The 26,756-nt window shown below is 45.1% G+C and overlaps 1 protein-coding gene across 2 annotated transcripts; it reads left to right on the top strand.

Annotated features, from left to right (window-relative positions):
• Positions 1-2,408: 2,408 nt before the first annotated feature.
• On the top strand, positions 2,409-22,380 carry LOC142912339 (protein cordon-bleu-like). 2 transcript variants are annotated; one of them, XM_076060508.1, is made up of 5 exons: positions 2,409-2,797; positions 5,074-5,114; positions 10,826-11,000; positions 16,203-16,419; positions 21,503-22,380. In XM_076060508.1, the coding sequence occupies exons 3-5, from the start codon at positions 10,837-10,839 to the stop codon at positions 21,761-21,763; spliced, it is 642 nt and encodes a 213-aa protein (XP_075916623.1). In that variant the 5' UTR covers positions 2,409-2,797; positions 5,074-5,114; positions 10,826-10,836; the 3' UTR covers positions 21,764-22,380. The 2 variants fall into 2 exon arrangements, with proteins under 2 accessions (XP_075916623.1, XP_075916624.1); XM_076060509.1 differs by lacking the exon at positions 5,074-5,114.
• Positions 22,381-26,756: the final 4,376 nt, after the last annotated feature.

Consider the following 26,756-nt stretch of genomic DNA (forward strand, 5'->3'; position numbering starts at 1 on the left):
TCTCTGAAGTTTAACCTGCAATTCCCACAGTATGAAATATTTCTTCATACATCATCCCACTGTACATCACCAATTAATCGTGGAGCGTTAATCCACAAACTGCACATCTTCTAAGACTCGACAAAGCAGGCTGTAACCAAAGTTGATTTGTGGGTCCATCGTTCTGAAGCGAATTTGACAGAATTACTGGTGCCGATTAGACACGGGGAAATTGACAAAAACAAACGCATTGATGCATCGCTCAAATTTTTTAATAAAATGAAAACATCGATTTTATACGAGCAGATTCAGAATAAAAAGATCAAAAACATTCAATGAACGATTTACAGGAGACAGCGAAGTGATTGTTCAGAAGTAAAGTTAATTATCGTAAAATAACGAATGATAAAATATCCAACCGTCTAATAATTAATCGGAAGGCTGTGGTTGCAGGGTCAACACAAACGGACATTACTTTTCAAGATATAAAGTTAAAAAACATTATAAATGCCTTTACGTTAAATAAAACACATTACAATGGCACAAGGCTGTTGTTGAAGGATCAACAATCAGCCGAAGTCGTAAGGTTCCCCATCCCTTCGTTACTGATCCGTGGCCAAGATAGGTTGCATGGATTAAATCCTGCAATCTCGCCTGGATAAAATAATAACAATGAATGATTGTGACTTGTCTGTGTACTGCTGTAATGTGAACTCTACTGTAATATTGTATTTGTACTGATGCGTTCTGATCTCAAAAATATTTTTTTTACAAAGTGAGCATTTAGGCGGTGCTCATCTCCCGTTTAAGAGCTCTGAGCCACGTGGTGGAAATTCGACGTTACTATGGCGGGGGCAAGTAAACACATAAAGGCAACCACTGTTGACTTCTCCTCCACAGTGTGTTACCTATTGTATCTACCCCCAACAGATGATGGGCTGATCCAGTCTAGGTTGTCTTCATAATTATGCCGGAAGATATAAATGCAATACTTTTCGAAGCACCGCACATTATTTTTGCATGTTGAATATTTACCACCACTGTAAATATGTAATTTTAATCAATGCATTGCTATAATGTTTTAATACAATCGTATTGTTATTAAGGTTCGGGTCAGGATTTTAGAGCAGGGTGTTTCAAATACATTGACCCGATTTGAAATCGCTACATCTCTGCAAACCACGAACTCTTCATAATAATCCACAATAAAGGTTTTCTGGGTTAGATGGTGTTATTTATAACTGTGTTGTAACCCTCCACCACCCGACACGGCCAATCAGCAAAAAAAAAGCGTCACGTTGAAAAAAGACAATTAGTTCACTACTTTAGCCCCACACCGGTGGTGGTTGAAGAGTGAATCCACAACATTTACAGTTTGATTAGTACTGTGACATTACGCTGGTAATTACATCCAGCGTCATCGGGCAATACCACTTGAAACGGCGGGGCATAGAGTTTAAAATGATAACCGCTAGAGAGAAGACTTCGCTTTGAGAGGCGTTTGGGACGAATTCAACTATCGTCTCGATGTTGGTGGAGGGCACATAGAGAATTTATAAAATGGTTAGTAAATCTTGATAACTCATTAAAGCGTTTGTAACTTCATTAGACCTCCTTTGCCAGTACCAAAATGTAACAATAGGGGTTTTCCCCTTTTTTCTGGCAACAAAACTGAAACCTTTTTAACAAGGATTCATGTCTACTGCATAACCACAATACCTGCAGTCAAAATGCAAACAAAAAACATACTATGATAATATATGTGGCATTGTCCTTGAAACTGATTGGTCCACACCAATGACAATGCATCATATATGATCATAGTATGTTTTTTGTTTGCATTTTGACCGCAGGTATTGTGGTTAATGCAGTAGACATGAATCCTTGTTAAAAAGGTTTCAGTTTTGTTGTCAGAAAAAAGGGGGAAGACCCCTACTGTTACGTTTGTAACTTGTTGTGTAATTGTAACGTGTTGTTGCCATCGTGAAATATACCGCTTTGAAATTGGGTCCACATTTTTTTAAACCACCCTGCATTAGCGTCTTACAAATTTACCCACGATAAGCCAATTTGGTTGACCCATCATTTGCGACGATATGCAGATCTCTTCTGGAAAGATAAATAAATTAAAGCAGATCTAACAGAGCCCAGTGAGCCTTACCCTGGTAAAATTAAACACGGCTTGAGTTTATGAAGCGCTTTGCTGCACTAATAAATCTGAATGTTTGTTTTAGTAACCACCCACCCCCACACACCGAGTTGGCTTCAAGTCTCAGCCGTAGTGGGCAGGGTCACACTAGGGACGAGGAGGGGGCGGTGCCGTAGTGGGCGGGGTCACACTAGGGACGAGGAGGGGGCGGTGCCGTAGTGTGACCCCGCCCACTACGGCACCGCCCCCTCCTCGTCCCTCCCCTCCCCCTCCTCCTGCCGCTCTCATCAACTCCACTTCGCTCTCTCTCTCACAGCTCCCATAATCTCTCTCTCCTTCTCTCTCCCCTTCTCTCGCTCATCCGCTCCGTGGGCCCCTTCGCGCACACGACGACGGGACTACGCAGCGGTGACGGGGCCCGTCTGAGACCGACCGTAACCGAGGTCCCGGCCACACTGCCGTCGAGTTCTGTTCACGCTCCCGCCCGCCCCGCCCGCCCGCCTCCCGGCTTCCAGGGAGGAGTGAGAGACGGCAAGCAGCCAGCAGCAGCAGCCAGCAGCCTGTGGAGTTACAAGGTTTTGTCTGGAGACCCCGTTAAGACAAAATCCACGACTACAAACAACCACGTGACCAGCACCACCACCACCAGCACGTGATCACCAGCACGTGGTAATGGCTACCTTTTGTCGCACGCTGCTGCTGTTGTCGCTGTCTGTGTGAGCAGCAGCAGCACGTGGAGGAAGTGGGGTTGGTTGCAAGTGTGGAAGTGGAGAGAGACGGAGAAGTTTGTACTTGTTTTGTTCACGATATTAATTATAAATAGATGGTGATGCTGCTGCTTGCTTGCACAGCGTCACAAACTCTTGCGGTTCTGCGAGGTCGCATTCGTAAACAACAACAACAGTTTGTAAAGTTGTTGCGTGGTGTGAAGTAAACAAGTTTATGTCGTCCGTGATGATGGTGTGGTTGTTGTGGTTGTTGATGGTGGTGGTGGGGTGTTCTGGGCTCCCTTATTTATGTTTAATGATTGTTGTTTGTGACAATCTTTGAAGCCGTAGCAGCTATACGTTGATGATGGTGTGGTTGTTGTTGGTGGTGGGGTGTTCTGGGCTCCCTTATTTATGTTTAATGATTGTTGTTTGTGACGATCTTTGAAGCCGTAGCAGCTATACGTTGATGGTGGTGTGGTTGTTGGTGGTGGTGGGGTGTTCTGGGCTCCCTTATTTATGTTTAATGATTGTTGTTGGTGATAATCTTTGAAGCCGTAGCAGCTATACGTTGATGATGGCGTGGTTGTTGTGGTTGTTGGTGGTGGGGTGTTCTGGGCTCCCTTATTTATGTTTAATGATTGTTGTTTGTGATAATCTTTGAAGCCGTAGCAGCTATACGTTGAACAAGTCGGATTGATGAGTAACTCTGATAACTTGGCACAAGTTACATTTTGATTTTTATGCTTTCGTGACTGCAGGGATTCTTATTCTTGGTTCTTTTTGGTAAAGTCACCACGTAGAAGGGAAACTATAAAATAATAAAAATATAACACAAAATTCTCACGACGTTTCGACTGCAACACAAGCAATCATCATCAGGTGTGAAAACCACAGCAAGAATATTTTGTTGTGGTTTTCACACCTGATGATGATTGCTTGTGTTGCAGTCGATATGTCGTGAGAATTGTATTATTTTATATTTGTATTATTTTATTGTTTCCCTTCTATGTGACTTTACCGAAAGAACCAAGAATAATAATTTTATTGTTTTATATTTTTATTATTTTATTGTTTTATATTTTTATTGTTTTATTGTTTCCCTTCTACGTGGTGACTTTACCGAACGAACCAAGAATATTTTAGCACAAGTTGTGGTGGTGAACGGGGCCTTTGGCGTTTGTGGTTTACGTGGCTGTGTTATTGTTTGATTTATTGTTCTGATATACAGCACCTCTAATGTATTTTTGCCGTAATTACAGTACTCTTATTCGTAGTTTAAAAGTAACGTGTATAGATTTTACAAGTTCTAAGTTACGAGTGAACGACTGTGTCTGATTTTTCGTGGCTAACGTGGCTGTGTTAATGAGCTCCACGTGGTTAATACACGTGGCCGATTTACGACTGCGGTCATTTATAAAGGTGTATTATAAGTGCTGTGTTTTACAGTATAAAGTACCACCACCACCGTGTGTGTGTACAGACGGTGGGAGCGGTTTAATAGGACGTGTGATAATATGCCTGACACATTTCTTTGCATTTTCTACATACGTGTAAAATCTATGACACTCAAGCGCATGTTTAAATAACTTGCTGAATACAAATACGGGCATGTTACATAACGCTTGAACAATGTAGTATTGAGATGCTGTGAATCACAATGGATGACGTAATTGTTATGGCGAGTGGCTTTTTAACAATCGATTCGGCAAAACAAAACTGAAACCTTTTAACAAGGATTCATGTTACTGCATTAACCACATACTATGATAATAAAAAAAACATACTATGATAATATATGATGCATTGTCCTTGAAACTGATTGGTCCACACCAAGGGATGGCTTTCTTGGTGTGGACCAATCAGTTTCAAGGACAATGCATCATATATGATCATAGTATGTGTTTTGTTTGCATTTTGACTGCAGGTATTGTGGTTAATGCAGTAACATGAATCCTTGTTAAAAGGTTTCAGTTTTGTTGCCAGAAAAAAGGGGAAAAAACACTATTATTATATTTTGGTACTGGCAAAGGAGGTCTAATGATGGAAAACGTTGATCCATCTGAGCAGTGTCCGCTCGCTCTGGCTGACACGTGTGTACTCATTGTTGTATTGTGTCTGTGTGTGTGTGTCCGTGTGTGTGTCCGTGTGTGTGTGTCCGTGTGTGTGTGTCTGTGTGTGTATGTCTGTGTGTGTATCCGTGTGTGTGTCCGTGTGTGTCCGTGTGTGTGCAAGCAGGTTGTTGTTGTTGTTCCTCCCCCTTTGAAACTCCTGCCAAGGTGCTTACACATAGAATAACTTCAGTGTACACCGTACACAGCAGGTTGCAACATCCTTGTACAAACACACACACACTCACACACTTATATACACACTCACATACACTCATACACACTCATATACACACTCATATACACTCATATACACACTCACATACACACTGACATACACACACACATACACACTCATGTACACACTCACATACACATACACACTCACATACATACTCACATACACACACACATACACACTCACATACACACTCACATTCACACTCATACACACACATACACACTCACATACACACTCACATACACACTCACATTCACACTCATATACACACTCATATACACACACACATACACACTCACATACACACTTACATACACACTCACATTCACACTCATATACACACACACTCACATACACACTCACATACACACTCACATTCACACTCATATACACACTCATATACACACTCACATACACACTCACATACACACATATACATACACACATACACACTCACATACATACACACATACACACTCATATACACACTAATATACACACTCATATACACACATACACACTCACATACACACTCACATACACACTCACATACACACTCATATACACACTCATATACACATACACGCTCACATACACACTCACATACATACACACATACACACTCACATACACACTCATATACACACTCATATACATACACACACACTCACATACACACTCACATACATACACATACACACTCATATACACAACAACGACAAAGATCCCCCATATTACCTTAACAGACTGTATACACACATACACACTCACATACACACTCACATACACACACACTCACATACACACTCATATACATACTCACACACATACACACACTCACATACACACTCACATACACACTCACATACACACTCACATACACACTCATATACACACTCATATACACATACACGCTCACATACACACTCACATACACACTCATATACACACTCACATACACACATACACACTCACATACACACATACAACGACAACCGCCATTCGCCACTAAGTGGCGGTGACGTCACCACGACGCTTGTGCCAGGCTATGTGCACCCTGAGGCCACGTGAAGTGTCGAACGCCTGCTGGCAGGAGGTCACGGGGCAGACCCAGGTGCCACGGGTCGACTGACTGAGATGATTGGCTGATGCACCACCTGTGCCCCCTACTGTGCCAACCTGCTGTGCTTTAGCCACCCGGCGCTCCGCTCGCTGTTGTGAGCGTCGCTCCTCCGCCCTCCGTTGTTGTTGGAGGGCGACTGCCTCCAACTGCCCAGTAGCATCCTTCACGAGCCTCCTCCACAGAGGCCGATCTTGACACCGCTGGTACCAGTCATCGGCAAGTCCACTCAGCTCCACGTCCTCCTGTACCACATCACTCCATCTCTTCTCTAGCCCGTGCCGCGCCCGCCCAGCCCCCTCAATCCGGCCAAACAAAAGCTGTTTCGGCATGCGGTGGCTGGGCATGCGGGCTACATGACCCAGCCATCGCAGCCTTGCCTGCCGGAGGAGCTCACCGATGGGACCCTGCCCAGATCTTTCAAGGATTTGTGAGCTCCTCACACAATCCAGTCTGGTTAAACCCAGGATGGATCGTAGGCAGGCCAGCCTAAATGTTTCTAACCGGCGAAGATGTTACACCAGGGGGGTCCACGTCTCGCAAGCGTAGAGAAGGGAGGGAATGACCGTGGCCGAGAAGACCTGAAGCTTAGTGCGGAGCGACAGACCAGGTAGCTTCCACACAGCGTTACGCAACCGATGAAAAGATATTGCCGCTCGACTGATTCGGAGTGAGACCTCTGCTGTTAAACTGGAGCCAGTCATAAGCACACTGCCCAGGTATGGGAAACTCTCCACTCTCTCCACAACTGCCCCATCACCGATTGGGAGTTGTGGGGGTGGAGTGTCCGATGGTACAAAATACCCAGGCAGGTGCTTAGTTTTGGTGGGGCTGATGGTAAGGCCCCACCTCTTAGTGGCACGCTCCAGTCTCAGCAGCAGCGTCTCCAACTCCTCCTCTGACTGAGCAGCTATTACCAAATCATCAGCATACATAACGTGGTTGAGCAATAGGGAGCCATCCCTTGACCGCACCCGGGCATCGATTAGCCTCCCATTATATCTGTACCATATGGAGATTCCCCCGGTACAGCTATTGAAGGCTTCACGAACTACGTGGTCAAAATAGATGTTAAATAATGTGGGAGCCAGAGGACATCCCTGTCGCACCCCAAGATGTACAGGGAATGGCTCTGACTCCCGGCCACGTAGTTTTACCCGGGCCCGCTCACCATCATGAAGGTCCTTAATGATCGTGAGCAGAGGGTCAGGTACTCCAAAAGCACGAAGAACGACCCAGAGCCCAGGCCTACTGATGGTATCATAGGCCTTGACCAGGTCAATAAAGCAGAGATGTAGGTCTTGTTGGAATTCCCTACACCTCTGCTGTAGCAGACAGACAGAAAATATGGCATCTGTGCAGGACCGCCCTTTCCTGAAACCGCATTGGGGCTCCGCAAGCCTCTCCTCAGCGTGCCTGGCAAGGCGATGCTGAATAATCCTTGCCAGGACCTTTCCCGGCACACTGAGGAGTGAGATGCCCCTGTAGTTGTTACAGTCTGTGCGGTCCCCCTTCTTCTTAAAAAGGGGGACCACCAGGGCATCCTTCCAATCCTGCGGAACCCGTCCAGTGGTCCAGACTGTTGTTATGATGTCATATAGGGCAGTCTGTGCACAAACGCCACCCTCCCTCAGCATTTCGCTTGGGAGATCATCTCTGCCCGCTGCCTTTCCTGGTCTCAGACTCTGGATCGCCTTCAATACTTCCTCAGCAGATGGCACCTCAGCCAGCCACTCACAGGGGGTGACTTCATCCAATATTTGAGGCACCGCAGCCTCAGCAGGGTCATCCTCACTTTGTGCCACGATGTTTTCCTGGCTGAGGGATTTTCCCTCCCCCAGGACCTCACAGAAATTCTCAGCAAATCTGCGAACCTGTTCCTGGGGGTCGGAAATTGGATCACCGTTTTTTCCCCTAATGATGGTAATAGGTGTGGCGCTGCAGGTTACTTTTTTGATGGAGTTAAATAGAGATTTGTGATCACGGGCCACTGAGGCAGACTCCATCTCCTCAGCAACCCGCGACCACCACCCATCCTTGCAGCGCCTCACGGCTCTCCGAACCTCCGAGCGAAGGCTGCGGTAAGCCTCCTCATTCTCTGACGTGGGATTCTGTAGCCGATGACAGTGGGCCTGTCGCTTTTTCTCAACCATCCTGAACAACTCCTCTGTCATCCAGGGTGTCTGGGGAGGTCTGGACCACGTACCCAGAGCAGCCATTGCAGCTGCATGAGTCACAGTCCTAAACCTCGCCCATTTACCCTCGACATCAGGAGGAGTCGGGGACGATGCCAATCCCAGCCGCAAGCGATGATGAAATTCTCGCTTGCAACTTTCATCAGATAACTGAGACCAGGCCACTTTAGGTTGGAATGGGGTCCTGGGTGTACACCCACCACCGGAGTGGAAGAATGGCAGGCGCATCTTACAGATGACTAGTCGATGGTCAGAGGGCAGATCAGCTCCACGGTAGGTCCTGGTGTCAAGAACATGGGCTCGCATTCGCTGGTCCGTCACTATGTAGTCCAGCAGATGTTCTTGCTTGGACCCGGCATGCATCCATGATGTTGTGTGGATGCGCCGATGCCGGAACAGCGTGTTGGTAATTACAAGCCCATGGGCTGCACAAAAATCTAGCAGCCTCCTACCGTTGTTATTGAGCTGATCTGGCCCATGCCCTCCAATCACTCCAGACCAGGTGCCAGTATCATGACCAACTCGGGCATTGAAGTCACCCAACATGATGACTCTATCCCGAGGGGCCACTTTAGCCAGCACCTGTGACAGGAGGTCATAGAAGGCATCTGACTCATCGGCTTTGCCTGCATCCCTCCACGGATGTTCATCTTCGTTGGGGGCATAAGTAACCACGACCACCATTCCTCGCCTCCAGTTGATGGGAAGGCGAGCGCAAAGTAGCCTGGGGCTTACAGCTTCCCACACCTCACCGCCACGCTCCCACGCCCCCTTCATTCTTTTGTTCAAAAGAAGACCCACACCCTGTTGTTTGGCAGTCTGCTGCCCCGAGTAGAGGACTGTCCACCCCTCATGGTGGCAGGAGCCAGAGCCGGTCCACCGGACCTCCTGAATGCCGCATAGATCCAGGCGGTACCGGTCCAGCTCCCGACAGAGGAGTGGCAGCCTCTCCTCTGCAGTGAGCGTTCGAACATTCCACGTGGCCACCCGTAGTGGCTTTTCGTTGTTTCTGGAGTAGCCCCGAGGGTAGGTATTCAATCTCCTGGCTCCGCCAATTGGGGTTTGGCCAGGAGACGTCATAGACGCCTGGCCCCCCGGGGCCTCCGGCACAAGCTTAGTTGTTACATATTTCAGTTTAATTCGTGGTTTCGTGGTAATTAATTGAAGGTGGAGGGGTTACCAGCCCCTCGCACCCGTCCAGAGCCCCCGTTTAGCCCCTGTGGTGGACACATATGCCATGAGGGGAGGAGCCAATCAAAATTGGATCTCCCCCCACAGCGCTGTCCACGACAGAGTTGCCCGTCCGGCACCGCGAGGAGGTAGGGGGTTGTTTTGCCGGACACACACATACATACACACACATACACACACTCACACTCTTACTGCATTACGCCAAGAATGCAGTAAGTGGTCAGATCGTAAACATTCGGGATAATTATTCACCCAAACAAAAATTATATCGTACGTACTGATCACACCCCTAAACTCACTTAAGTCATGTACTAAGGTGTGTCTTGATAATGTTAACTGGTTACTTGACGGAGTGACCACACCCCCCCCCCCCCACCATACTGATAGATGATTTTAAAAAAAATGAACGGATCAATGAATGACTCATCACGTGCTAATCACTCATCAACATCCTGTTGTCAAGAGTGATTTAATATCACTTCTCTGTGTAGTAATTTCATGGCGGTACAGGGCTTGCACAGTCAGTGCAAGATGTATTCAAAGAGCACTGCCCAATTTTAAGTGAACGTGAAATTGCATGCAACAAAGTAGCAAACGTGTTACGTTGAACTGGCAATTGCATTTACGTAGATATTGCGTTTTACATAAGCATCACATGGAGCTACTGTGTTTGTAATATAATGGTTCCATCTGCTTCGTTTTTATGAAATGTTTTATTTATTTAAAGCATCATGATCATCCATTACTGCTGCTAACCACTAAATGAATACATTAATTTCCTTTAAATTTGTGAATATAGGTGCACGTGGCCATGCGAGATCTGAAAGTGATGTGTGTAAGGGCGGTCACACGCCTATCACTTGATTAATTGCAGTTTTAAGTCAGGGTTGAATGTTGACGCATTGATCCCCATTGCCTTGTGATCTCTTAAGTGGCCGATCATTCGTTGTTCCTAACAAAACGCCAGTCCACCGACGTTGGAGAATGAGTGGCTTCGCCTTGACCTAACGAATGTACCTGCATCAACGCTGACTGCACACCCAACCCCCCTTGTTGATGTAACAATATAAATCCTTAAAACGGCCTAGCAGCGCAACGTCCCACTGCTCTTTATTTTGTTGTCGTTCCGCAGCAGCCCGGAAGATGAAGCCCCGTGCGCCGGTACCACCGCTGATGCGGTCCCAGTCCCAGACTGGGACCCCCAGCTTAGACCCACCGGACGGTGGCGACGGCCCCCCAGTGGACAATGTGGAGCTCAACGTCATCCTGCCGGGCGGGGTGCACCACGTGGCCCGAGTCGACGGGAGGTGCCTGTCGTGCACTTGGATTATTTACACAAAGATAAACAGACAAAGATCCCCCGTGTAGCCTGTAACAGAGTTGTAGGGGCAAGTGCTGTTAGCGAGCACACACAAAGACAAAGATCCCCCACCGTGTAGCCTGTAACAGACTGTAGGGGCAAGTGCTGTTAGCGAGCACACACAAAGACAAAGATCCCCCGTGTAGCCTGTGACAGGCTTTAGGGGCAAGTGCTGTTAGCGAGCAGCACACAAAGACAAAGATCCCCCGTGTAGCCTGTAACAGACTGTAGGGGCAAGTGCTGTTAGCGAGCAGCACACAAAGACAAAGATCCCCCGTGTAGCCTTAACAGACTGTTGGGCAAGTGCTGTTAGTGAGCACTTATGAAGGCCGGAACGGTACACGAGGGGGTGGGTGGCCAGCACCACGCCCGACCGCCTTTGTCTCCCCAGTGGCAATGTTTTTATCCACCGCACCAGGTACTCATTTGAGGCTGAGTCGACCTAGGGGAGGCCCGGGACCCGTTCAGATAATTGTCACCGGTGTTGGCCGTGAGCGGGAATCAAACCCGGGTCGCCAGGTTCATAGCGCAGCGTAGCGCTAACCGCTACACACACACGCACACTCATTCCATTCCTGCGGGGATCAAGCGATGGATGGGTAAGCATTTTATGGCCGCCCAAGTTTGGCACAGGCGTAATGGGTTCCGTAGACACACCTTCGTATAGACAACTCCTTTATTACAACACAGCGCTCCCCGACAGTCCTGATGGGCTGCTACAGCCCTAGGGACACGGCCTACTCCCGGCGTGCCGTGACGCTGGCAACGCTCTCGGCTCCTCCGCTGTGATCACCCTAAGGGGGGGCTGACCCCTGACCCCGACCCAGGGTCTACACTCTGGCTTCCTCTGACCTCGCCCTTATAAGGGCGTAGGGCCGGGGAGTCCCAGAGTCCCACCACTGGCCCCAGAGTCCTACCACAGGCCCAGAGTCCCACCAGCGGCCCCAGAGTCCCACCACTGACCTCAGAGTCCCACCACTGGCCCAGAGTCCCACCACTGGCCCCAGAGTCCAACCACTGGCCCCAGAGTCCCACCAGCGGCCCCAGAGTCCCACCACTGGCCCAGAGTCCCACCACTGGCCTCAGAGTCCACCACTGGCCCAGAGTCCCACCACTAGCCCCAGAGTCCCACCACCGGCCCAGAGTCCCACCACTGGCCCAGAGTCCCACCACTGGCCCCAGAGTCCCACCACTGGCCCAGAGTCCCACTACCAGTGCCCCAGAGTCCCACCACCACCGGCCCAGAGTCCCACCACTGGCCCAGAGTCCCACCACCACTGGCCCAGAGTCCCACCACCGGCCCCAGAGTCCCACCACCGGCCCAAAGTCCCACCACTGGCCCAGAGTCCCACCACCGGCCCAAAGTCCCACCACCGGCCCCAGAGTCCCACCACCGGCCCAGAGTCCCACCACTGGCCCAGAGTCCCACCACTGGCCCAGAGTCCCACCACTGGCCCAGAGTCCCACCACTGGCCCCAGAGTCCCACCACCGGCCCAGAGTCCCACCACTGGCCCCAGAGTCCCACCAGCGGCCCAGAGTCCCACCACCGGCCCAGAGTCCCACCACCGGCCCAGAGTCCACCACCGGCCCAGAGTCCCACCACCGGCCCAGAGTCTCACCACCGGCCCGCACGGCGTCCCCGGGGCCCTTGCAAGGGGCCCCAGGGTCCTGTCTGGCTGCTACCGGTCTTCGGCTTCGGTCTTCAACTGGTCCCAGATCGGCTGGGGGAGGTCCCCTTTGATGCCCCTTGCCCAGTGAGGGGCTCAGCTGTCTGGGATCCTAGAAGCCCCGTAGCCCTTCACCCCGACGGTACGAGGTACCGTAGTACCATCTGTGGTGTTACACTACGTGGTACCGTAGTACCATCTGTGGTGTTACACTACGTGGTACCGTAGTACCATCTGTGGTGTTACACTGCGTGGGACCGTAGTACCATCTGTGGTGTTACACTACTTGGTACCGTAGTACCATCTGTGGTGTTACACTACGTGGTACCGTAGTACTATCTGTGGTGTTACACTACGAGGTACCATCTGTGGTGTTACACTACGTAGTACCATCTGTGATGTTACACTACGAGGTACCCTAGTACCATCTGTGGTGTTACACTATGTGGTACCGTAGTACCATCTGTGGTGTTACACTACGAGGTACCGTAGTACCATCTGTGGTGTTACACTACGAGGTACCATCTGTGGTGTTACACTACGTGGTACCGTATTACCATCTGTGGTGTTACACCACGTAGTACCATCTGTGGTGTTACACTACGTAGTACCATCTGTGGTGTTACACTACGTAGTACCATCTGTGGTATTACACTACGTAGTACCATCTGTGGTGTTACACTAGTAGTACTATCTGTGGTGTTACACTAGTAGTACTATCTGTGGTGTTACACTAGTAGTACTATCTGTGGTGTTACACTAGTAGTACTATCTGTGGTGTTACACTACGTAGTACCATCTGTGGTGTTACACTAGTAGTACCACCTGTGGTGTTACACTACGTAGTACCATCTGTGGTGTTACACTACGTAGTACCATCTGTGGTGTTACACAAGTAGTACTATCTGTGGTGTTACACTAGTAGTACCATCTGTGGTGTTACACTACGTAGTACCATCTGTGGTGTTACACTACGTAGTACCATCTGTGGTGTTACACAAGTAGTACCATCTGTGGTGTTACACTACGTAGTACCATCTGTGGTGTTACACTACGTAGTACCATATGTGGTGTTACACTACGTAGTACCATCTGTGGTGTTACACTACGTGGTACCGTAGTACCATCTGTGGTGCTACACAAGCATTGAAATGTCAATTTGGAAAGGCGTGAGAGTGGAGTTTAATGAGAGTAGTGAGTGGAGTTTAATGAGAGTGGTGAGTGGAGTTTAATGAGAGTGGTGAGTGGAGTTTAATGAGAGTGGTGAGTGGAGTTTAATAAGAGTGGTGAGTGGAGTTTAATAAGAGTAGTGAGTGGAGTTTAATAAGAGTGGTGAGTGGAGTTTAATAAGAGTGGTGAGTGGAGTTTAATAAGAGTGGTGAGTGGAGTTTAATAAGAGTGGTGAGTGGAGTTTAATAAGAGTGGTGAGTGGAGTTTAATAAGAGTAGTGAGTGGAGTTTAATAAGAGTGGTGAGTGGAGTTTAATAAGAGTGGTGAGTGGAGTTTAATAAGAGTGGTGAGTGGAGTTTAATAAGAGTGGTGAGTGGAGTTTAATGAGAGTGGTGAGTGGAGTTTAATAAGAGTGGTGAGTGGAGTTTAATAAGAGTGGTGAGTGGAGTTTAATAAGAGTGGTGAGTGGAGTTTAATGAGAGTGGTGAGTGGAGTTTAATAAGAGTGGTGAGTGGAGTTTAATAAGAGTGGTGAGTGGAGTTTAATAAGAGTGGTGAGTGGAGTTTAATAAGAGTGGTGAGTGGAGTTTAATAAGAGTGGTGAGTGGAGTTTAATAAGAGTGGTGAGTGGAGTTTAATAAGAGTGGTGAGTGGAGTTTAATGAGAGTGGTGTGTGGAGTTTAATGAGAGTGGTGAGTGGAGTTTAATAAGAGTGGTGAGTGGAGTTTAATAAGAGTGGTGAGTGGAGTTTAATAAGAGTGGTGAGTGGAGTTTAATAAGAGTGGTGAGTGTAGTTTAATAAGAGTGGTGAGTGGAGTTTAATAAGAGTGGTGAGTGGAGTTTAATGAGAGTGGTGAGTGGAGTTTAATGAGAGTGGTGAGTGGAGTTTAATAAGAGTGGTGAGTGGAGTTTAATAAGAGTGGTGAGTGGAGTTTAATAAGAGTGGTGAGTGGAGTTTAATAAGAGTGGTGAGTGGAGTTTAATAAGAGTGGTGAGTGGAGTTTAATAAGAGTGGTGAGTGGAGTTTAATAAGAGTGGTGAGTGGAGTTTAATGAGAGTGGTGTGTGGAGTTTAATGAGAGTGGTGAGTGGAGTTTAATAAGAGTGGTGAGTGGAGTTTAATAAGAGTGGTGAGTGGAGTTTAATAAGAGTGGTGAGTGGAGTTTAATAAGAGTGGTGAGTGTAGTTTAATAAGAGTGGTGAGTGGAGTTTAATAAGAGTGGTGAGTGGAGTTTAATGAGAGTGGTGAGTGGAGTTTAATGAGAGTGGTGAGTGGAGTTTAATAAGAGTGGTGAGTGGAGTTTAATAAGAGTGGTGAGTGGAGTTTAATAAGAGTGGTGAGTGGAGTTTAATAAGAGTGGTGAGTGGAGTTTAATAAGAGTGGTGAGTGGAGTTTAATAAGAGTGGTGAGTGGAGTTTAATAAGAGTGGTGAGTGGAGTTTAATGAGAGTGGTGTGTAGAGTTTAATGAGAGTGGTGAGTGGAGTTTAATAAGAGTGGTGAGTGTAGTTTAATAAGAGTGGTGAGTGGAGTTTAATAAGAGTGGTGAGTGGAGCTTAATAAGAGTGGTGAGTGGAGTTTAATAAGAGTGGTGAGTGGAGTTTAATAAGAGTGGTGAGTGGAGTTTAATGAGAGTGGTTTTAAATGCATTAAAATAAATGTGTTATTTTCACGAAGCATAAATCTTCATGGCCGCGAGGTCAAATTGCCCTCTTTGCAAGCAATTTTATAATGAGCTATTTCCAGTTGTCTGTAATGTGGTCATCTTTTGGGTGATTGCATCTGCCGGTGTGTTATTTTTTTTGGGATTTGTTAAATGCGCAAATAATCGCTATGGATATAATAAACACGCCATTTTATTTCTTGGAAAACATTTACGGTCATTTTGAATACAACATTAAAAGTATATTTTGTATCCATGCAACACGTTTTAACTTGTTAAGCCGTGTTTGAAATCCATGAGTGTGAACAAGACGTATGATTGATCCCCCTCCTTGTAATACGTTAGGATGGTGAGTGTTTTGAAGATGCATTGTGTACAATTTTTTACTTACATTCCATACTCATTGCTACGGCCCCGTAAACAGTAATTTAAATTACACTCCACACATCGAATGTAAACATGACACAAACGCATCCGCGAGCGTTCATAGCCATGCTGTAAGAATATCACGCTGCATCTTTTGAACAATTTTCTGGTTTCTAAATTACGAGTCGGGCCTCAGTCGGGAACAACAAATGTCCTTACGCACGACTCACACTTTGACGTTGACTTGGAGCTGCTGCTGCTGCCCACGTGTTGCTGTGTGAGCAGCAGGACGGTGACGGACCTCCTGGTTGAACTCTGCGGTCCCTACCGGTTGAGCCCTGACGGCCACACCCTGGAGCTGCTATCGAGGGACGATGCATCGCCTCTACAGTACGGGCCCAGCACACCGCTGGGGGCCCTCGGTGCTGGGACGGCCCTCCTCAAACCTCGGCCCGCCGGCGATGACCGACTGGAGAAGCCGATGCAGCCCGTTGTCCCGGAGGTAAAGCGTTGATTCGCTGACGCGGCCTCGTCGTAGGTAAGACTTTGACAGTCGAAACACGCTGGAACCTGCGTAGAGATCTTGGAGTGACGGCCTTCCTCCTAAAAAGCCTCGGCCCGCCACTGATGACCGACTCAGGAAGCCGATGCAGCCCGTTGTCCCGGAGGTAAAGCGTTGATTCGCTGACGCGGCCTCGTCGTAGACAAGACTTTGTACAGTCGAAACACGCTGAAACCTGCGTAGAGATCTCGGAGTGACAAAGCTGATTAGAAAAATGGACGTGTAAGCAAAGTGGCCCGGTTCATGCGTACATGCAAATAACTATTATTAGATGAATTATAAGAGTTTGAAACTACACTTTGAGCTAGGTGTGGCTATGGGTGTGTGTTAACACAGCATGTGTGTACATTGTCAGTACACAATTTTAGTTAAATTCTCCTTAAGTACATTTTAGACGTCATTGCCTCAATTGGTTAGCTTCTGCATTAGGCGTCTTTCACACATTTCCTCGGCCGTGTCGTGCTTGTTGACACTTTGTAGAAAGTCTCACGTGTTGTTACAGGTAAAAGGATTTTGTACAGTTTTGTATTAGGGTCCATCTGTGGATTACCATGTTATATACATGGCTCTCCGATTTGACCTTTGTGATAATGTGCCGGATTCATTTCTGAACCTTGCACGCATGCTGCCGACTACACCGTCACGCGATGAGTTATCATCGGGAAACCTTGACCCCTTCGGGTCAAATCTACTTATGAATGGAAATATTTGTGAGACTGGATTTGGTTGGATTTTGGTATCTTGACTAATGAAACATGATGAAATGCCATTATCACATCATGCCTCACTGGATGCACCGGTTGGTGTTACCCGCCAGTTTACAACTTGCAATTTATCAATCTTTGAAATAGCGTGATCAACCGGACTACGCGTTGATTGTGTTTTGACCGACCGACTGTGTTGCTTTATATGGTTTCCAAATGTTGCTAAACCCTGTTTGTCTGGTATGCTTCTCTCTCTGTGTCCCCTGTTGTATCTGTGTTAGTTCCCCCCTACTTGGGTATCTGTGTATACATCTGAGGTTGTGTCTCCCCTCTCTCTCGTAAACTTAGCTCTTCTGTACCTGATGATGGCTGCTTGTGTTGCAACCGAAACGTCGTACGCTATTATGTTATTTTATTATTTATTATTTATACGTGACTTTACTGATAAAAAAACAAAGAGTAACTACATTTTGCTTTGGCTCAGTTCGCCTGCAGATCATGTTTTTACCAGGCTATACTTAGCATTCATCCAGTAGAAAATTTATACTGAATGATGATGCGGATGATGATGATAATACTTATCCATGGGTGGAATATGCTATGCAAACATTCTTATTTTAAAAATGTTTTACTTTTAAGCATCTTGTATAAACATTGCAACCTAATTAATTTTAAAGGAAAATATTTCCCTCTCGTCACTTCACCGGCTGTGATTATATTTATCACTTGCATTCAGTGAAAAGGATGGATTGCTTTTAGATCAAAGTATTTACGCGCCATACTTGGCTTTATTGAGAAGATAGAGTTGGACCGTTCCGTTCTTCTGTGCAAAGTTGAAGTCTGCTTCGAAAAGCGTACGATGCTTTTTGTTGTTAAATCTTTTAAATTTGACTGCCTCGTTACTTGGTAGTAATGAGGAAGTCAAATTTCCTCTTGGAAATATGTGAATGGTTGGAGTAAGATTTCAATTGGTAAAAGGAGACCGGCAGTCTTATGAATAATACGAAGGGCTAAGATGCAGCCACTTTGTGTGACTATTTGAGTAGGACTGTGGTGGTCAGGCAGAGTTGGAGTTGGTCAGTTTAACACGTAGCAGGCTTTCGCGACCAATATCCATCATAGAGGTTTTTGGGTTAGACCGCGTATAAATATATAAATGTTGTGTCGTGAAAACCCGCCACCACCCGACACAGCCAACTAGTAAGGGCTGTCGCGTAAACAGAACGTGGACGATTCGTCACTAGTACAGCACTCGTGTGTAGTGTATAGTGTAGTGTATAGTAGTGTATAGTGTAGTGTATAGTAGTGTATAGTGTAGTGTATAGCAGTGTATAGTGTAGTGTATAGTGTAGTGTAGTGTGTAGTGTATAGTGTAGTGTATAGTAGTGTATAGTGTAGTGTCTAGTAGTGTATAGTGTAGTGTATAGTAGTGTAGTGTATAGTGTAGTGTATAGTGTAGTGTACTAGTACAGCACACCGGTGTGTTGGGGAGCCAAGCCACAACATTTACAATCTGAGTACGACGTTTTGCCAGTAATTACAACCAGCTTCATCAGGCGACATCCAGATTTGTGGAGAAGTCTTCCTGTCTCGTTCCTTACATAGAGGCATAGATGCGTTTACTTTTGATTTATAGCCAGGTCAGCCTATACTGTCATAGTTTTATGCAACTGTTTCCATATTTCCTACTTTATTGACACCAACACAAGTACAATTAAATTACAATAATGAAATGCTCTTAAACAGAGATATGGATAGGTATTGGTAATTAGAGACATGTGTTTTCCATGATATCCAAATCTATTACGTATTTCCAATTCTACTCTGCATTGTTTAGTCTGAAATGTAATTTAAGCATGCTTAGCAACTGCAGGTGCTTTAATCCTGGGGATCAGTGAACAAGGCCTTGATCTTCTCTCCTGTGGTGGCTTTGCATTGTACACCAGGATCAGGGGCTAGTTTAGAATGTTTAGCGAGTATGTAAATGTTGTGAAAGCCCAATTGTACCAGAGGCCATGGTACATTAGTTGATATTCTACCAAATGACAAAACGTCTTAGATTTTATCTTGTGATGGTTGTTTATTGTATACTAGACACAGAGGCATATAGCTGGATACAGACCGATAACCTTTGGTGCATTTATTTTCATCTTACAAGTTTAACACGTAGGCTTTCGCGACCAATATCATTCATAATAAAGGCTTTTGGGTTGGATCGCGTTATTTATAAACGTGTCGTAACCCTTATTGTTAAATTAAATATATTGCAACTACAATTCCTTATAGGGGAAACTACTAGTAATTAATAACAATTGAATAATTACCAATCTATTATATAATTACAATACCCTCCCCCTATCCACCTCTAATCGCTGCGCCTGATATGAGTTAAATGATGACGTCACCCTACTGCTGCTCTATTTAAGACCGGGAGCAAGCGGAGAGGGCTTCACCATTCTGGCGAATTGCCCGATGATGCTGGATCTAATCACCAGCGAAACGTCGTATTCACAATGTTGTAAATTATGTTGTGGATTCACTCTTCTACGCGCAAATGGGCTAAAGTAGTGAACTAATTGTCTTTTACTCTTTGGTTCTATTCGGTAAAGTCACCACGTAGGTAAAAAAATAAAACAATAAAATTCTCACGACGTTTCGGCCACAACACAAGCGGCCTTCATCAGGTGAAGGGACCAGCCTGTCTCGAGGACAGCGCTGGAGTGAAACACAGCCACGCTCAGACTACGACCTTTAAGTTTGGCTGTGTTTCACTCCAGCGCTGTCCTCTAGACAGGCTGGTCCCTTCACCTGATGAAGGCTGCTTGTGTTGTGGCCGAAACGTCGTGATTTTTCTTGTTTTATTTTTTTACCTACTACGTGACTTTACCGAATAGAACCAAAGAGTATGGATCCTTGCAGTCACGAAAGCTTCAAATCTAGAATATTTTGTCTTTTGTGAACGTGACACATGTTTACTGCTTTGGCCATGTTGGGTGGTGGAGGGTTTTACGACACATTTATAAATAACGCGATCTCACCCAAAAACCTTTATCGTGAATCATACAAGTTACACGATGAATTTGCTTAGTTAGAGGCTCTCCCCAGGGGTACAAATGCATGCATCCTGTCATCCAGGATATATGGAATATTACACAGCATCATTTGTTAAGCAGGTTATATACTGGTGATGTGATCCAGAAATTCGAAACCAGCTTACTTTCTGAAATCATGCTTTGTCTGCACTGCTGGAAAATATTGGTCTGGAAGGTCCATAGGCAGAATGGATGAAACATCATTACAAAAAGGTTTTTGTTGGGACTGAGCATGAGCCCAGTACAGAGTCACAGTACAAGGGGGGGAACAGAAAGACAAAACATAATTTTACAGTCTGTGTATTATGTATTCATTACCCATGATCCTCCACCACAAACTTGAGTTTGTGTATAGTTTTTCTGTTTTCTGCTGCTAAATCCACCATAGCTTTAATGGTGCTGCTGTTCTCAACAGCTGGAAACAGCATTTGTTTAAAAGGGCAATCCACAAGGTCGAAACTGGTGCAGAGTTTTCCTGCAAAGGCAGAGGCCCCATTGGCTGAGAGACAAATACAATAACATTGCTATTTGTGTGAAGAGGTGGGCTTCCTGTCCCATTGAACCTCCACTACAGCACATCGTGAGGTTTTATACTGTAATTCAGACCAAGTGTAACCCAGTTTTAGTCCCCCTTAATCCACAGCCTAGCCCAGTATTTCATTTTTAAATTGAGAAATTTGATGAACGTTGACAGCTGGATCCTAAGAGGGTAAACGAAGAGGGGATTTGTTAACGACAGCGTTCAATTCGTCGATCCTCTACTTAAATCTCTTAATTCTAGATTTGAAGCTTTCGTGACTGCAAGGATCCATACTCTTTGGTTCTATTGGGTAAAGTCACGTAGGTAAAAAATAAAATAACAAAAATCACGACGTTTCGGCCACAACACAAGCGGCCTTCATCAGGTGAAGGGACCGTGCTGTCATGAGGACAGCGTTGGAGTGAAAACAGCCAAGCTCAGGTCATGGCCCATGCACCTCCTACGTACATCGTGCTCATGTTTATACTAATTCCTTTGTCAAAGCGTTTTGCTTCCTCCCACACAGCTTAAAGGACGCGACCTGGGCTTGTCTGTTTTCACTCCAACGCTGTCCTCGTGACAGCACGGTCCCTTCATCTGATGAAGGCCACTTGTGTTGTTGTGGCTGAAACGTCGTGATTTTTTTTACCTACGTGACTTTACCGAATAGAAGCAAAGAGTATTACATCACTTAATTTGTTTTTCAGCAAACGGTGCGGCTGACGGTGAACTACTCGCGAGCACGTAAGAAGACCGTAGTTCTGGCGAGCCCGCGCGTGGCCCTGCAAGCGCTGCTGCCCGACATCTGCAACAAGTGCGAGCTTGACGTCCACCACACGGCGCTGTTCGGGGACGCCAGCGAGACGGAGCTGCTCGATACGTCGTGCTCGCTGTCCGAGCTCGGCATCAAGGAGGTGTACGCCGTCGACAGGAGCAGAGGTTTTGTTTTAACGTTACTTTTGAGCTGATGGAAAAGAACAAAAAATTCGTTTCGATTTGAAGCTTTCGTGACTGCAAGGATTCATCCTTCTTTGGTTCTTTTGGTAAAGTCACCGCCACGTAGAATGAGAATAAAATAATAAATTAATAAAATTAAATAACACAATAAAATTCTCACGACGTTTCGGCCACAACACAAGCGGCCTTCATCAGGTGAAGGGACGAGACTGTCTGGAGGACAGCGCTGGAGCCGCTTGTGTTGTGGCCGAAACGTCGTGAGAATTTTATTTTGTTATTTTATTTGATCAATTTATTATTTTATTCTCATTCTACGTGGTGGTGACTTTACCGAAAGAACCAAAGAATAAAAAATTCGTTTTATCATGGCGGTCCTTTATAAGGCTGGCTTAAAGCCTACCTTCCCTGCAGTTTCTTTTAGACTTGTCAATAGAACCTCCTGGTTATTGACTAGAATTCATCTTCTTTGGTTCTTTCGGTAAAGTCACCACGTAGAATGAGAATAAAATAATAAATTAATAAAATAAAATAACACAATAAAGGTCAGACGACAGGTCTGTTCCTTTCACCTGAAGAGGGCCACTTGTGTTGTGGCCGAAACGTCGTAAGAATTTTATTGTGTTTTATTAATTGATTATTTTATTCTCATTCTACGTGGTGACTTTACCGAAAGAACCAAAGAAGATGCATCCTTGCAGTCACGAAAGCTTTAAATCGAAATTTGACCTAGAATTGTTTATTTTATCGGTATGACTTTTAAGATAACAATTTGTTTTAGACGTCTGTATATATGTGTGTATGTGTTCATGTGCGACTATATTTTGTACATTACAGGCCTATATATAACGCGTAAAATGTTTCTTATATCATCATGCAATACATTTTTTTTTACATTTCATTTTGATGCCTTCCACACTACCCTGATATACCTGGAAATAATTCTGTTCTCATTTCAATCGTTCTGATGTACAGTCTATTGTCTAAATTTTGATTTAAAGCTTTCGTGACTGCAGTAATTCATATTCTTAGCTCTTTCGGTAAAGTCACGTTGAAGGGAAACAATAAAATATATTTTAAACAAAATATATTTTATTATCTTATTGTTTCCCTTCAACGTGACTTTACCGAAAGAGCTAAGAATAGTCTATGGTCTGTTTATGGTTTTTTTCTGAGATTCCAAATGCAATGACACTTGTCTTCCTTTCACGTACTTTTATCATTATTACAGTTCATTTGGAATCGCGGACCCCCATGTGGTGATGGTTCAAACCGTGTGCACCTTCTGAAGTTTTAATTTTTTGATATTCTACTCATTTTTTCACCTCTAAAGTTTTCAGACATCGGTATATCTTTTGGGTTTCAAGGTATTTTACTTGTCAGCGTCCTGGAAATATGCCCTGGTCATCTGACTTTCAGTTTTGATACCCCCCCCCCTCCACTATAATAAATAGCCTTGCTATCCACGTAGAGGTCTCTTACAAGTATATTCTAGTTGCTGTGCCTACTTTTGTGACAGTGTTCATAACTGCTAGCATTTTTAAAGTAAATAGTGCACGTGGCACCTGCTCAAATATCTCTAGTTAGATGCTGATGTGAGCATTGCTTGAAATCAGTCCGCCCGGCAAACTCTCTCAGTCTGCTCACTCTCGGTCTAGTCGCCTCTGGTTCTTTCGGTAAAGTCACCACCATGTAGAATGAGAATAATAAGATAATAAAATAACACGATAAAATTCTCACGACGTTTCGGCCACAACGCAAGAGGCCGTCTTCAGGTGCTTAAGGTTGTGTGAAATCCCTCCCCGTAGAGGTTAAATTTCGATTTAAAGCTTTCGTGACTGCAAGGATTCATCTTCTTTGGTTCCTTCGGTAAAGTCACCACCACCACGTAGAATGGCCGAAACGTCGTGAGAATTTTATTGATGGTGACTTTACCGAAAGAACCAAAGAAGATGAATCCTTGCAGTCACGAAGGCTTCAAATCGAAATTTAGTCGCCTCTGCCTCGTGCTAATTTGTGTCAGTAGGCAAAGCGCATGAATTGGCTTCGAACCTAAAGCCGCCGTGATTGGATTTCTCTGTCGTTCCTTTGGCTACCCATGCATAGCAAAGGAGGTCTCATAATGTAAATGCTCACCCCGAGCCCTCGATACTCTGATGGTGCGCTGTTTTTGAGTTGCACGCCTTTTGGCGTCTTCTGGTCCAACACCAATGGAGACTAGTCTCTAAGAAAAGCCGTCTCGCGTGTGGACCAATCAAATTCAAGGACAGTGCCAATATTATTATCAGAGTTGTCTTTTTGTTTGCATTTTGACTGCTTGTGTTGTGGTTATTGCAAACACGATGCCTTGAATAAAGGTGTCAGTTTTTGTGCCAGTTAAAAAGGTAAAACCTATTACTATATCTTGTTACTGGCAAAGGAGGTCTCATAATATAAATGCTCACCCCGAGCCCTCAATACTCTGATGGTGCGCTGTTTTTGAGTTGTACGCCTTTTGGCGTCTTCTGGTCCAACGCCAGTGGAGATTAGGCTCTAAGAAAAGCCGTCTCGGGTGTGGACCAATCAAATTCAAGGACAGTGCCAATATTATTATCAGAGTTGTCTTTTTTGTTTGCATTTTGACTGCTTGTGTTGTGGTTATTGCAAACACGATGCCTTGAATAAAGGTGTCAGTTTTTGTGCCAGTCAAAAGGGTAAAACCTATTACTAATGCAGAGGATTGTTCGTGTTATTTGTTTGTGCGTGCGTGCGTGCGAGTTTATGAGCTGCATGTTTGGGCTTGCTGGCTGCTGGAATCGAGCACGGAATGTTCACACGTCCCGTGTGCGGCCACCATGTGGGTGAACTGACTTCTTGGCCGCATTAATAATGGCTTGGGAGGCTTAGAATGTCCGTGCTTGGACAGCTCCATGGTTACCGTGACGGGCTGCAAGTTTCAACCCCTTGGCACAACCAGCGCCGTTCTCTGCTGCGCGCTTTGCTGCATTTTGTGTGCCACCAGCGCCACCCGGTGGGAAATTGAAGAAGTGTAAAATATATAAGCTTAGCTCTTTCGGTAAAGTCACGTTGAAGGGAAACAATAAAATAATAAAATATATAAAACAATAAAAATTCTCACAACGTTTCGACCATAACACAAACGGTCATCATCAGTTGTGAAAACGTGATAATTTTTATTGTTTGATATATCTTTTTTATTACTTTATTGTTTCCCTTCAACGTGACTTTACCGAAAGAGCCAAGAATATGAATCACTGCAGTCACGAAAGCTTTAAATCGAAATTTAAGTGTAAAATATTTTAATTTTTTTACAATCCTGCCATCTAGTGGAGAAGTATTGTTACAATGAACAATGTGAACGCTCCGTAGAGGTGTACCTAAAAAAATATATATACACAAGTATGGTGTAATATGCATGTTTATATCAACATTTAATAAACACCTTGATAATTTTGGTACGTGCGTGAAAATAGTACACCTTTTGCAATTTGAAGTTTCTTGGGTTTCAAGCGTCGTACAATTAATAAAAAAATAGACCACGTATTGAAAGGCTTAATTAATTTAACTTTAATAATAGTTGGGTTTTCCCCTTTTTTCTGGCAACAAAACTGAAACCTTTTTAACAAGGATTCATGCCTACTGCATTAACCACAATACCTGCAGTCAAAATGCAAACAAAAAACATACTATGATAATATATGGTGCATTGTGCTTGAAACTGATTGGTGCACAGGTATTGTGGTTAATGCAGAAGACATGAATCCTTGTAAAAAGGTTTCAGTTTTGTTGCCATCAAAAAGGGGAAAAACCCTATTATTATTACATTTTGGAACTGGCAAAGGAGGTCTAATGATAATTTAACTTTGTGTTGCATCTGCAAAAACTACGGACCGTTCACTGTGAAGCGAATTCGCTGCGTGTCATCCCTGTTGCTATATGCACATTAACGCTCAGGTAATGTAAACCTTCACCTGTGGATGTTCTAGATTTGAAGCTTTCGCGACTGCAAGGATCCGTACTCTTTGGTTCTATTCGGTAAAGTCACGTCACAAACAACAACAAAATAAAAATTTAAAAATTCTCACGACGTTTCGGCCACAACACAAGTGGCCTTCATCAGGTGAAGGGAACGTGCTGTCATGAGGACAGCGTTGGAGTGAAAACAGCCTCCCACACAGCTTAAAGTACGCGACCTGGGCTTGGCTGTTTTCACTCCAACGCTGTCCTCATGACAGCACGGTCCCTTCACCTGATGAAGGCCGCTTGCGTTGTGGCCGAAACGTTGTGAGAATTTTTAATTTTTTTGCTTGTTACGTGACTTTAGCGAATAGAACCAAAGAGTACCCTGTGGATGTATTGAGTGGCTCTCTTTGCGTTACAGAGCTGGGCCATGGCCTGAACGACAACGCAGACCTCCCGGAGAAAAAACACAAAGGGCTTTGGAGCTTTTTGCGGCCAAAGATAAATAAGGTCAGTACGTGACACACTTGCACCCCTGCGTATTTGGAATTGAGCGGTGTTTTTTCTTGCCGTGGTGTTCTCTTGTGACTTCATTAAACGGTGTGTTATTCTCTTGTCGAGAGGAGTGTCATGTGTAGATACACGGAGACATGTTTGTAACAAGATATAGTAATAGGTTTTACCCTTTTGACTGGCACAAAAACTGCCACCTTTATTCAAGGCATCATGTTTGCAATAACCACAACACAAGCAGTCAAAATGCAAACAAAAAAGACAACTCTGATAATAATAATATTGGCACTGTCCTTGAATTTGATTGGTCCACACCCGAGACGGCTTTTCTTAGAGCCTAGTCTCCACTGGTGTTGGACCAGAAGACGCCAAAAGGCGTACAACTCAAAAACAGCGCACCATCAGAGTATTGAGGGCTCGGGGTGAGCATTTACATTATGAGATCTCCTTTGCCAGTAACAAAATATATATTTGTAACAAGTCGGTGTGTTTATAGTTCAAATGTATTCTGGAGGCATTTGCTTTTTATTTTTA

The sequence above is a fragment of the Petromyzon marinus genome, unplaced genomic scaffold (genome assembly GCF_048934315.1).
Source record: "Petromyzon marinus isolate PM22_M1 ecotype Great Lakes invasive population unplaced genomic scaffold, UKy_Petmar_22M1.pri1.0 PM_G_Scaffold_2, whole genome shotgun sequence".
NCBI classification, from domain to species: Eukaryota; Metazoa; Chordata; class Hyperoartia; order Petromyzontiformes; family Petromyzontidae; genus Petromyzon; species Petromyzon marinus.